Source organism: Psammomys obesus, unplaced genomic scaffold (assembly GCF_907164565.1).
Source record: "Psammomys obesus unplaced genomic scaffold, mPsaObe1.curated_primary_1811, whole genome shotgun sequence".
Classification (NCBI taxonomy): Eukaryota; Metazoa; Chordata; class Mammalia; order Rodentia; family Muridae; genus Psammomys; species Psammomys obesus.
The window spans coordinates 9,934,890-9,947,763 of record NW_026590062.1 but is presented as its reverse complement, the minus strand read 5'-3'; the positions used below and the strand labels follow the sequence as shown (position 1 = coordinate 9,947,763).

At 45.4% G+C, this 12,874-nt stretch overlaps 1 protein-coding gene across 1 annotated transcript in view; it reads right to left on the bottom strand.

Moving 5' to 3' along the window:
• The window catches only part of Hectd4 (HECT domain E3 ubiquitin protein ligase 4), a 110,756-nt gene that overhangs the window by 49,837 nt on the left and 48,045 nt on the right, over positions 1-12,874 (bottom strand). Inside the window, exons 28-39 of the mRNA XM_055606012.1 lie at positions 11,569-11,715; positions 10,343-10,527; positions 8,888-9,041; positions 7,712-7,992; positions 7,329-7,518; positions 6,546-6,627; positions 5,106-5,308; positions 3,812-3,947; positions 2,731-2,913; positions 2,154-2,318; positions 1,685-1,854; positions 514-629 (exon numbers count right to left, since the gene is read on the bottom strand). Coding sequence (XP_055461987.1) covers positions 514-629; positions 1,685-1,854; positions 2,154-2,318; positions 2,731-2,913; positions 3,812-3,947; positions 5,106-5,308; positions 6,546-6,627; positions 7,329-7,518; positions 7,712-7,992; positions 8,888-9,041; positions 10,343-10,527; positions 11,569-11,715 — 2,012 coding nt within the window. The remainder of the gene's footprint in view (positions 1-513; positions 630-1,684; positions 1,855-2,153; positions 2,319-2,730; positions 2,914-3,811; positions 3,948-5,105; positions 5,309-6,545; positions 6,628-7,328; positions 7,519-7,711; positions 7,993-8,887; positions 9,042-10,342; positions 10,528-11,568; positions 11,716-12,874) is intronic.

Sequence of the window (12,874 nt, the reverse complement as noted above, 5' to 3'; positions counted from 1 at the left end):
AAAAAAAAAAAAAAAAAAAAAAAAAAACAAAAAAAAAAAAACAACTAAATCCTGTACTATTTTTGTTTTGTTTTGTTTTGTTTCAAGACAGGGTTTCTCCATGTAGCCTTGGATGTCCTGGACTCACTTTGTAGACCAGACTGGCCTTGAATTCACAGAGATCTGCCTGTCTCTGCTTCTCTGAGTGCTGGGATTACCGGTGTGGGCCACCATGGCCCCTGTACCTCTTAAATGCAGTCTGTCTTGAAAAAGGATGTCAACACAAACTGTGCACTTAAGAGTTTGTCCCCAAACCACAGCATGCACAGCTATGTATGAATTAATAAGCATATAGAAAACACTCAGCTATGGGCCAGGTGCTTACTCAAGAGGAGTGCTGCTTTCCTGAAAGCAGAGACTGAAAGCCCCTGTGTAGGGCAGAAAATATGAGGTGAGCTGTTTTTGGAGCTCAGCATATGGTGAGTGTGAACACGAGAATTCATACAACACTGCACAGGTGCTCACTGGGCTCACCTGCACTGCACTCCTGGGCGACAAGGTTCAGAACTTCTACAGCTGCTGGACACTGCTGGATGAATTCTTCACAAAACAGGCTGTCTTCTAAAAGCTGCGCCATTACCAGGCATGCTCTTAATGTTAAAAGATTCACAACATTTCAATGTCATCAATGTTCATTCTTTAAGACAACAACTATGAAAATATTTCAATCAATTTCATCACTTATTTTTCCACAGCAGACTGGCTTGGAAAGCTATAGTTGGCCTTCCATATCTTGGTGGTCTGGACCTATGGATTTAACCATCCACACTGAAAATATTTAGAAAAAGCTTCCTGGTACTGAATGAGTGCGGACATTCTCTTCTAGTCACAGTCAGCACACAACACCACTGGCACAACAATGCGTCCACAGTATTGGCACTGCACAGGGAGCCTAACACATCCAGAGACATCTTTCAGTACGGGGGGTGGGGGGGTGGGGGGGTGGAGGGGCGTGTGGGATCCGCATGCTGTGCCATGGTAGGGAAAGATGTGAACAGTCACAGGTGTGGCATTTGAGGATGGCTCTGTAACTGCTCCCTGCAGACAATTGGCATCACTAAGAAGCCTTTCATTCAGTCCCTGCTGCAATGCAGTTTCCACTAGAAGGAGACAAGAAGTGCTGGGTGACCAGTTGTCAAAGTCAACCTCACTGAGCCTTGTGAACAATGACAGAACTCCAGAAGTAAGAGAAAAATCTGCCTCTTGATTTCTCTCATGTAAATTACCTTACACTTGAAAAGTTTCTGAGAAGTCCACTGTCAGGAGAGTCATGTTTCTCTTGTTTAGTGGAGAATATACATATTTGTAGGCAGACAGCCCCTCTCAACCCCAGTACTGAGAGCATTCCCTCACTTTCCTGAGTCATTTAAAAAAGTGGCCATGTGATTCCTGCAGTAAAGCAGGTTCTTTTAGCAGAGCAGCTAGAGCAGCATCAAGTGTGAGCTCACATGGCATGGCACACAGCAGCAGCTGGTTCTCTCATGTGAATAGCTCAGCCTTGTCATGAAGTACAGTAACTAGAGATGCATTCAGAGTTTCAGGAACTGGAAACACAAGTGGCGGTAAGTGGTGCTTGACAATGGTGCCTGTTACTTAGCCAAAACGAGCTTCAGACTACGGACCTTCTAAGGCCAGGTCAACTTACCTTGTTCTGATTTCAGCCAAGAGTCGGACAACTGCCATGACAGGTGCAGAGCCATCTCCTGTTGCCGGAAGAGAGGTGTGGATAGAGAGGCTTCCTTCCTGAGGGAGCAGCATGGACTGGACTGCCTGGACTACCTTCTCAGTAATGGACAGCTTATGAAGAGGCAGTGCCTGTGGCAGAGTGAGGCCAGGGCAAAAGGGACAGGAAACAAAGGTCTTATCAATATGTGGCTATCAAAACTACCACAGAAAATCATAAACCAGGTAAAACAACCAGAAATAACATATGCTATGGAATATCCCCAGCTAGCATCTGGATGAAAACTCTCCCACCAATGTTACTGTGAAACCATTACAGCCAGTATCACAGGTAAAGGTGAAGCCCTCACTTCTCTACAGCGTTTGTCTACCCCACAGCAACAGTCAGCATCTACACAGCATCTTGACAAAGCAGGCGAACATCGCCTTACCTCTGACCTCGGAACACAAAGCCTAGACAAGGGAATAGTCAGCGTGTCTGCAGCTTGCGAAGTCCTTCGGCAGTCTACAGGAGGGAATCTGACTGTAGCTATTCCTTCCTGTTCATTGATAGAAGCCACAACTCCGATGCTTCCAGATATTCCTCTACCTAGAACCTGGTGACAGAGACTATTAGCACCACCCGCCAGGGTCATGCCAAAGCAACTATCGAAAGTGAGAAGAGGGAGAGCTTTGCAGACGCCACACACTCCAGAGCTATAGTCATTATTGATTCTGATGTGGAGCCAAGCCCAAGACATGATCAGGCCCACAACCTCACAGCAATATGAGACATGTCATCATCTCAAACTCTCAGCATTAATGGCACCCTAGGACATGAGTACCATAGTTAACATCATATAGTACTGCCTTAGCATTTAACTAATGTACAGAATGATGTCAATGAAAACCCAGCAGTTTTTCAGATGCTTTCCTTTAGCTTGTCCTTCTGGTAAATGATAGCAGTCTAAGAGCACTGGTTCATGGGGAGGAGGAAACAATGCCTAGAGGAAAGCAGCAGTGGGTTACCTGGACCTCGGAGCCTATCTTGATTGTCTCTTTAAAGCCTCCAAGTGCACATAGTGCAGCAACAGCCTGCCGTGCAATCCTCTGGAGTTTGGCGAGTTTCCTGCCACTGCTGCTCCCATTCTCCAGGATGCTTTCTGCATATTTCCCAAGTTGTGGAATGTACATCAGTGCTTGAGACAAAACCTGTATGTAAGGAGGAGAATGACAGTCGCTGGAGAGACAGCTCAGGGGTTAGGAGCACTTGCTGCTATCACAGAAGTTCTGGGTTTGGTTTCCAGCAACCATCCGGTGGTTCACAACCATCTCTAACTCCAGTTTTAAGGGTCTGATGCCCTCATCTGACTTCCTTAAGTCAGGAGATGCATGTGGTACACAGACATATATATGGGCAAAACACTCACACATAAGATAAAATTAAATAAATCTTAAAAAAAAAAAAAAGAGGCCAGTTATTGGGGAGTTAAAACATTGGCTATGGAAATGGAATGACTAACAGGGCCCTGGAGCCCAGCTATCACAGGAACTCTGGATAGACTAACAGGTGTGGCCAGTAACATTCTACCTATAGGTACCCCTGTACGATCAGATAGAACTAGGACTCTACAAGCTCATAATATAGGAGAATTCAGCACTGTATTACAAACCTACTATATCAAGCAGTCATTCACCTGGGGGAAAACCATCCCCACTGTCTGCATCTTCACACACTGGACTGTGGTTCAGGCAATTAGACTCCAGTTGTGATAGAGCAGTGCAAGGCAGAGCAGTGTGGCCATACAGAGGCTGCTCTAAGACTGCGACGACACTGAACATGGCTGATCAATCAAGAATACATGATGTAATAATGCCAGTACCAGTCTGATGCAAACAAAAAGAAACAAGGACTAAACAAACAAGCCACGGTCTCCCTGACATATTGTCCTGACTTCTGCTTCTGAACCAGCAGGGGCAGTGGAGACTCCAGGAGTGTAGGTGTGTCTGACTAATTTGGGAACGCTCTCTCCTGGATGACCCTTGCTATGCATGACTATAATGCTGCTTCATTCTTGCTCCCTCAGCTGAGCAGCAGCCTTTTGCTAACCTTTTCTGCCGTTGTGGTCCATATTTGAGCAGCATTGGATTCAGGTGCCATTAATAGGCTATGAAGCAAGGCGATCACTTCTGCAGCCATGCTGTTTGCCACGTGCCCACTGATAAAGGGTCGCACAGGGTCAGTCCTGCAAGTGTGAACATGAAAAACATTCAATGCTTAGTGATGCTTAAAAGTACAGAAAAGGCCGGGCATGGTGGCTCAAGGCTTTTATCTCAGCACTGGGGAGGAAGAGGCAGGAGGATCTCTGAGTTCGAGGCCAGCCTGGTCTACCAAATGAGTTCCAGTCAAGCCAGGGCTACACAGAGAAACCTTGTCTCAGGAAAAAAAAAAAGTGCAAAAAGGTGGTTTCAGAGTTAATGTAGGATGGAAAGATTTCCTGCTATACATGAAGGGCTGACAGATGACAGATTTTGATTAACAAATAACAAGCAAAGTCAACAGTAGGAAGAACCACTTCTTGATTTTGTCTGTGTGTGTGTGTTGGGGGGTGCGGTATGTGAAGTATCCTTTGTGCTATGATCTAAGTATCATTTGTCTCCCAAGAGTCCACAGTGATTAAAAGTATGGTCCCAGGAAGGTGCTAATGGGAGGCAGTATAAGATATGGGAAGTTGGGAGATTCACAGGTCACTGGGGACTTGGCTTTGCGAGAGCTATTTGGAGCTAAGGCTGTATAAAACCCTGAATTTGGCTCCTCCAACTGTCCCTTTGCTCCTAAATGGATATGTAAACACTTGCCCATGCACAGGATCTGCCATGATGTGACACGAACAAGAACTGGTCGGTACCAGCACCACGGCCCGGAGTCTCCAAAGAAAGCTAAGTAAGCCTCCTAACTTAGGAATGCTCACTAATGCTCCGCAACAATGGACCCCAAGTTTCTTACCTCAGGGATCAAAGAAAGTCAGTTACAGCTGCTCCTAACCTGCAGATGCATACCACCATGAAAAGACCCTTTCGGGCAACACTCCCCTTGACTGCACTTCCCCAGGAAGAAAATAGGGAAAAAAGCACTATGTACAAGGCAGCTCAATGACATCAGGAGGCTCCTTTAGCTGTCACGTGCACTTGGCTCCCACAGCAGCCTCAGCACTGCCTCTGTGGCTCTTCTCTGGAGCCGTCCCAGCAGCAGACTGGGAGCAGCCTCCACAACACTAACGAGTGCTTGCTCCTTGGCATTTCCAGCAGGGTAAGGAATGGCACAGACTCAGACCCTACTTACAAAGCTTTCTGCAGTGTGGCTAGAAGAGCACCAGCAGGTGGGACCTCCCTGAAGGGCTTACCTGGCCAGTTCAGAGTTCCTTTCTCGGCACATGGAGGTTTGGGCAGTTTTCTTCTTGTCACCTGTGGACAGCCCGCTGACAGTCTCTGGATTAATGGATTCTACTGGTGGCCCGACACTGACAATGAGGCCTGACTGTGCCCACTTGGTTGCTTTCCGGAGGGCGGCTGAGGCCTCTTCTGTGATCACTTCACAGCAGCCACCCTGGGGGTTTGGGTTGAAGATACCTGCATTGCTCACTTCATTCTTCCCAGCTTATACTCTCTCAAATCTCTTCCCTATCACCAAATGATAAATGCCACAAACAACAGAAAACAAATACACAGCGTACAAATCTCGATAAACTCTGAATCCTCTAGATTTTCTTTGTAAATGGTGACTTTCGTGACTACATGGACCTCTACACATGCCCGACAATCTGCTTGATTGGTTTTGGACTTCTAGATGCCTGGTACTTCATTTTCAAGTGTGTTAATGTCTTTAGACATCCCTTATTTATAGATACACAGATTCTGTTCTGTTTGGTTTTCATGTAAAACTGAAAAACATGCTGTGGTCTCACTAGGTAGCCCTGGCTAGCCTGGACCTCTTTTGAGATCTGTCTGCATCTACCTCCTGAGTGCTGAGTATGAGGGCACACGCCCCCACTGTGTGTTTACTCCCTGGATCTTGAGAGGTCTATTCACTCATGTTTAAAAAAATTGTTCATCACTGTTGCTTTCATTCCTTTAATAGTTGTCTCATGTATCCCAAGTTGGACAGCCTTAAAATTTTGATCCTCCTGCCTCCTCCGCCTCTAGAGCTCTGGGACTATGGGCGTGTATAACCACTCACTTTTTACAAGCTGCTGGGGGTCAAGCCCAGGGCTCAGTGCATCTGGGCAAGCATTTGAACAATGGAGTCACACCATCATCCCTGGTAACTCTCAAGTATTATTCTCTTAGCAGCCTTTCACCTCTTCAACTTCGTAACTATTTAAGACTATAAACCTTTCTTAAAACTTTGTAGCCCAAATGGATTCTCTTCCTAGGAATGTAACTCAGTATAGTGTTTACCAGCTATGCCTGAGGTTCTGGGTTCACTCACCAGCACTGCATAAACCAAGCATGGTGGCATAGGTCAGCACTGGGAAACCGGGGGAATAAGGTCACAATTTGAAAGTCATTCTTGGCTACTAAGTAAGTTTGAGCTGACATCTCATTTATCTTATTTATGTTGCTCAGGATAGTCTCAAATTGGGCTTCAGCTGGGACTACAGGCCATGCTACCATACCCAACTGAATGAAACAATTTCTTAAAAAACAACAAAAAAGCAGGACATGGTGGCACACGCCTTTAATCCCAGCACTCAGAGAGGCAGAGGCAGTCAAACCACTGTGAGTTCAAGGCCAGTTTCTTCTGGAAATGTGGCAAATGCTCTTCTGTCAGTTTTCTTGGTTACCTTGGTCATGTCTCGGTCCATCTTCACAACTTTTTCCATGTTGGCACCAGTACCAAGTCGAAAGGGCCGTCCTTCTGAGCTACTGCAAAAGGGAAGGCAGAGAAACTGAGTCACTTTAGGGGAATGTGAGAAGGAGCATGTGTCATACCCAGTAACCAAATGATGTATAGGCCCTGCTTAGTGCTAAAACTGGAGTGTGTGTGTGTGTGTGTGTGTACAAACCATAGCATGGCTACAGACATCAGAGGACAATCTCTCCTTCCATCAAGCAGGTCTAGAGATAAAGCTCATGTCATTAGGCTTAGTGGCAATGGTTTTTGTTTTCGTTTTTCCTCTGAGCCATCTTGCTAGATCTAAAGCTAGCTTTTAAAATCCATAGATTTTTCCCTTAAAAAAAAACTTTTCCACAATTATAATATTTTAGCACCCCAAACAAAGTTTATATTTTTTAAAAAATAGTATCTGTTTGTTTGTATATGTATGTGCGTGCATTGGTGTTTTGCCTGCATATATGTCTGGGTGAAGGTGTTGGGTCCCCTGGAACTGGAGTTACAGACAGTTGTAAGCTGGCATGTGGGTACTGAGCTATCTCTCCAGCCCCACAAAGTCTGTTTTTAAGAATTCTGATAGGGGCTGGAGAGATGGTTCTAGAAGACTAGGTCTGCAGTCAGGAGTGGTAGACACTGGTGTGTGCCTCGTTGGGTTGTGAAGAGGGCTCAGGCAATCACCACAGCAGGGTTAGCATGGTGCCTGTGACATGGGTGGTCTTATCATTGCAGTCACCTCAGCAACGGCTGCAGGACTTCATGGGAGGACTGGTCTTCCCGCTTGTGTATAAATATGGAGAGCTTGCCATCCACTGCTTCACTCTCTTCTCCAGGATCTTTATCTCCCTTTAAGGAGTTCTTAGGACTAGTTTTTGTCAATGTGGTGTCAGGTTCAGAAGCAGTTGGAGAAAGAACCGTCTGACATCCTTAAAACAAAATCAAGGCCCATTCAGAAACACTGTAGTGCCATTTCTGGGGCTCCCCCATACATGAAAAACCCTTTCGAACCTCTTCTCTTTTCCCCTCCCCTCCCTCTTCCTTTATCACAGGTGCATCTGGGGCCTGGCCATAAGCAGACACTGTGCTCCCAGCACCACCCCCTGTCCAGGCTCTCCTCACCTGGGACCACATAGTCTGCCAGCTTGGCTAAGAGCAGGGAGGCAATCTTGGAGGCAGGGTCACTGGGATCTTCCTGCTCACTGTTCAAGGAAGGGACGGAGTAGCTCCAGGGTGGGAGCTCCACATTCCCACAGTCCTCTACGCTCATCAGTGGCAGAGCTGCCCGGCACAACTGAAGAATGATCAGCACCAGCTTTGGGGATGGACGCTGGTCCAGCAGTAGGGAGAGGAGCTTGGACACGCAGGCTGGCTGGCTCAAGATGGCTTTCCCTATGTAGCTCCTGCAAGAGGGGGAGGAAAAGGGCACTGTGCTGAAAAGGTCACCCACTGTCATCAGAAGCAAGAGTTCCCTAGGTGAAGCTGGCTGGACAAGTAAGTGAGCTCAGACCTCAGGAGGAAGACATGGACTTGACACTATGTGTACAGGGGATGTTGGTCTGGAGCAAACATTCATAAAACTAACCAATAACACCTGGAAAGGATGGCCTCCTCATCCTTTCTGATCTCTGGAGCCTATAGCTCACTTGTCCATGACGTTTCAAGAAGCAACAGGACCAGAAGCCCAAACTTGGAGCTTTGTAATTCCCCGCTCATGCCTTCAGAATGTGTGTGCCAAAAGCAACAATGTCACATAGTGCTACAGCCCCCAACTTGGGTAACCTGTCACAGGCAAGCCTACTGAGTCAGCAAAAGCCAAAGAATACAAGACATGGGATTGTAGGGTAATTAAACCCACGGAGAATAACTCCTGTTTAAAGGTACAGTGCAAAAGAACTGAGTAATCCCAGGCCCTGACTGATTCTGTGAGTGTGTGGTGCTGAGAATGAAACCCAGCTGGGGTCTGTGCACATCACACAGCACCCCACCCACCAGCCTGGCCAATCCTCTATGTCACTCTGAGGTGGCTGACATTTGCAAGTGCACATGCCTGCAAGGCCAGTGGCTGGTGCCATCAGGTCATAAAGCATACAACCGGGGATTGTTCCTCTAGATAATCCTCACACTTTGAGACTAAATACTTTCAATGACCTTATTCTTTAACATTTTTCTTGAAGCACCAGTGTGTAAAAAAAGGTCTGGGAACTTAGATTTTCCAAAAAACCAACATAAGCAAAAGTTATTTCAGCCACTGAAGGGAAAACAGGCTGCTCTCCAGCTCCGTAGGGCCTACCATACCTGGAGAGGTCATTGAGAAGACTCAGGACATCCTGCAGGGCGTCATTCCCAGCAGCCTGGTTGCCACAGCACTCAGTGGCTCGGGCAAGGTGGTTGGTGAGGAGACTGGACACCTGTCGGGCCAGGCCTGAGTGCACAGCCTCTGTGGAGCCACCTTCAGAGTTGAGGAAAAGAAGGAAAGAGTAATGAGGAGTACACCAGCTTGTAGGTATGGTGAATTCTCCCTCTTGGTCTCCCTGCACGGTGAGGCCTCCTCCCCTCAGTCTCATTGCATTAGAGCATCCTTTGGACTCATTTTATCTTGTTCAATGTTCCCCTAACCAGTATCATAAGCACTCAGTGCAGAGGAGAAGCCTTTTCATGAGAATGAAACATAGTTAATTCATAAATAGTATAGGAATAACACCAATTTCCATATTCATTCCAGTTTCATTTCCTAAATCTTTTGAAAAGCCACAGCATGTCTTGAGTTTCCCATGAATTGTAGAACCTGAGCCTACAAATGCTGTCTTATCAGCTTTGCAGCCTACTTGCTCATATCCCCTCCCCCCAGAAGCTTTGCTGGATCTCTAGCTCAGCTGTGTTCCATAGCATGTAGTAAGCACCCCAATGTGCCCTGGCTCCTGTCACACTACCATTATCTGTTCACCAATTTCCTCAGTCAGACCACAGTTCTTTTTTAAAAAGATACACACACTATATGTACATATATGTATACCATATATATGTATATGTATATAAATATACATGGTATAACACACACACACACACACATATATATATATAGTAGAGAGGTTATTTATTTATATATATGTATATATATATATATATATATATATATGTATTTTTTGTTGTTGTGTTGAGCCAAGAATAGTAGAGAAACCTTGCCCCAAAAATAATTAATTAATTAATTGATTGATTGATTGATTAATTAATTAATTAATTAAAATAGAAATTTGAAAATTAAATACACGAATATTGCCCCTGTGTGTACATAAGGGAAGGGAGAAGGGGCCATGAGGTCCTCTTGGACTGGAGTCACATATAGTGGTAAGTCAACATGTGGGTGCTGGGAATCAAACTCAGGTCCCCTGCAAGAGCAACAAGCACTCTTAACCACTGAGCCAACTCTTCAGCACTTTAGTTAACTTTTAAAATTGGACCAAAAGTAGAATTTGAAAATATCCTTTTTAAAATACAATGATACAATCATTTCACAGAAATATTTACATGGAGACTGCTAGGAACATTTATATAGAAATGATCTCAATTTGGGACCTCTTCCTTATAGGGCAGGATGTTGTCTGGTACCGCAGCGTAGCTTTGGGGTTTCACAGAACCATACCCCGGCAGAGCCTCATGACCTGTCAGCCTGTGAAGGCCACCGGACTAGTAGTTTAATACAACTCTCTTCTCCACCACCCACAGGGTTTAGAACAGAGTCGCAATACTCACCTTCCTCTTTCTCCCACTCCACACAGCGGTTGGCCAACACCTGGAAGGCAGCCCAGGCCATGGTGGCTACCTTCTGCTTCTTGGTCTGCTTCTCACTGGAGCTGGACTCAGTCTGACTGCTCAGACTGCAGAGTCGGTCCATGAGCTGTACAAGGCCACTACGGACCAGGCACTTCTCCTCACTCCTGGTGAAGGGCAGAGAGAAGAGGTGGACCACACTGAGCAGCCTTTGTGAAGGTTCAGGGTATTGAGAGGGCTGTGATATATTGGCAGCTTTGCTGTTGTTGTTGTTAAGGGTGCCGCCATATACAATCACCCAGAATGCTTTTCCTGTTATGCTGATGTCCTTAAAGAAGGACATTCAGAAGCAGGTTTGTTCACATAGGATAGCAAGCCAGAAACTGATGAGTATTCTCAATAATAGACAAAATAATAAACTGCTTTCAAAAAAATTATTCATGTGTTTTGTCTCCTTGCTTCTCTGTGCATCGTGTGTGTTTGGTGCTCTTGGAGGCCATGGAACTGGAGTTACAGAGAGCTGTGAGCCACCATGTGGGTACCTGGAACTGAGCCCAGGTCCTCTGAAAGAGCAGCTAGTGCTTAACAACTGAGTACCCCGCTCCCAGCACTTGTCTTATTATAAGGGCATTCAAAAAATGAGTCCATGAATATTTAATAGCTCCAAGCTACTAATGAAGTGACCCAAAAAATAAAAGAATTGTGCCAAGACAAAAGATTCTTGCCAGATATGTCCTATCTTCTATTTTTTTTTAACTTCCAAATCTGTATAGTAGAATATAATCCTAGTGGCAACATTTAGTCACATAGCAACTCAATGAAGGGACTTTAGATATCTGTCAGTAGAACAGAATCATTAGGAGGTATTAGATAACCAAAACCAAAAAATTCCAATTTTAAGATTTTATTTTTATTGTGTATACTTGTGTATGTATTTGTGTCTAGTGTGATGTACACCACACGTTTGAGGAGGTCTGCACACAGAAGAAGAAGGTATTGGTTGGATGTCCTGGAGCTAGAAACTGAACTTATATCCTCCACAGCTGTAATATGTGCCCTTAACTGCTGAACCATTTTTCTAGATCCCCCAAATCCAATTTTATAAATTAAAAAAAAACAAAAACAAGATGAACAAGGCCAGTTGCGCTCTGCTTATTTGACCACATTGGGTCTAGTCTACACATGGCCAAGGGTGTGTCCGTACTCACCTGGTATAAGGTATGGTACACAGGAGTCCAATGCTGTTTGCACAAGCAATAGGGTAACGAGCACACAAGGACACCACTGAGGTCATTGTCTCACCAAAGGCTTCCTGCACCTGCTCCACCATTCCACCACAAGTGAGCTCTTCAATTCTATGAGACAAAACCAAGCTTAGGTTTCCTGAAGATGTAAGCGATAGTATGACTATAATGAGGGAAGCACATTTGCTCTTGCGAGAAGCCCAGTGCCAAGAATACAGAGGTAAAGGCATCTTAGAGACCACCGAGCTCAGTGTCAAATGCTGCAGAACCACAGAAGACTGCTGGCAAGGATTCCCAGGGGTTCTTTCCTTCAAACAAGATGCTCCGCACTTAAGAAAACCTCAGGCAATCTTGGCTTAGGGAATACTACACCGGGTTCTCTGCTGCAGTTCTAACAGCAAGGAACAGGCACTCATCTCCTCAATCTATTTGATAAGAAACCAATTATCTGAGCCATGCCCATCATATCCTGTGCAGCACTGAGGACTGGACATGTAGTTACACTAATGCAAGAGTGAAGGCCTAGAGATATAAGCTAAGTGTCTCCACCAGGTCCGTACTCAAATTACTAATAAAGGATGGGAGCCCAGGTGACGAAAAATAATTCTTTCCCAACATAAAAACACAACATGAGGTTGATTCTATTTTAATTTAATATTAACAGAGGGCTGAAACGATCAAGATTTATCTATAATGATTTATAACGTAATTATGTTTATAAAAACAAACACAAATAATGTTGCATTCAAAAATAGGGAGCTAAGGGCAGGGCATAGTGATGCACACCTGTAATCCCAGCACTCTGGGAGGCAGAGGCAGGTGGATCTCTGTGGGTTCGAGGACAGCCTTGTCTACAAAATTAGTTGAGGACAGCCATGGCTACACAGAGAAACCCTGTCTTAAAAAACAAAGCAAAACAAAAAGGGTGTGATCCCTGGAACCTAAGTCTAGGAAGCTGGACATAGTGGCATCTTCAACACGCACACTCCTCCAGAAACATGGGAGGCAGAGGCAGAACCAGCCGGAAGCTCACAGGTCAGCAAGCCTGGGGGACATACTGCAGTGAAAGAGGAAAGACAAGCACTGCCTCATAAAAATGTAATGAGAGAACCGCATCTCAAAATTCTTCTGACTGCCACACACCAGCAGTGACTAGTCTAGCAAGGGAGCATGGGATTTCTGGTTCTCAACACGGGGTCTCTTCCACTGTGATGGCTGATAGCCAGAGAGGACCAACTATGGACGGAAATGAGACCTAATATCCTGTCTT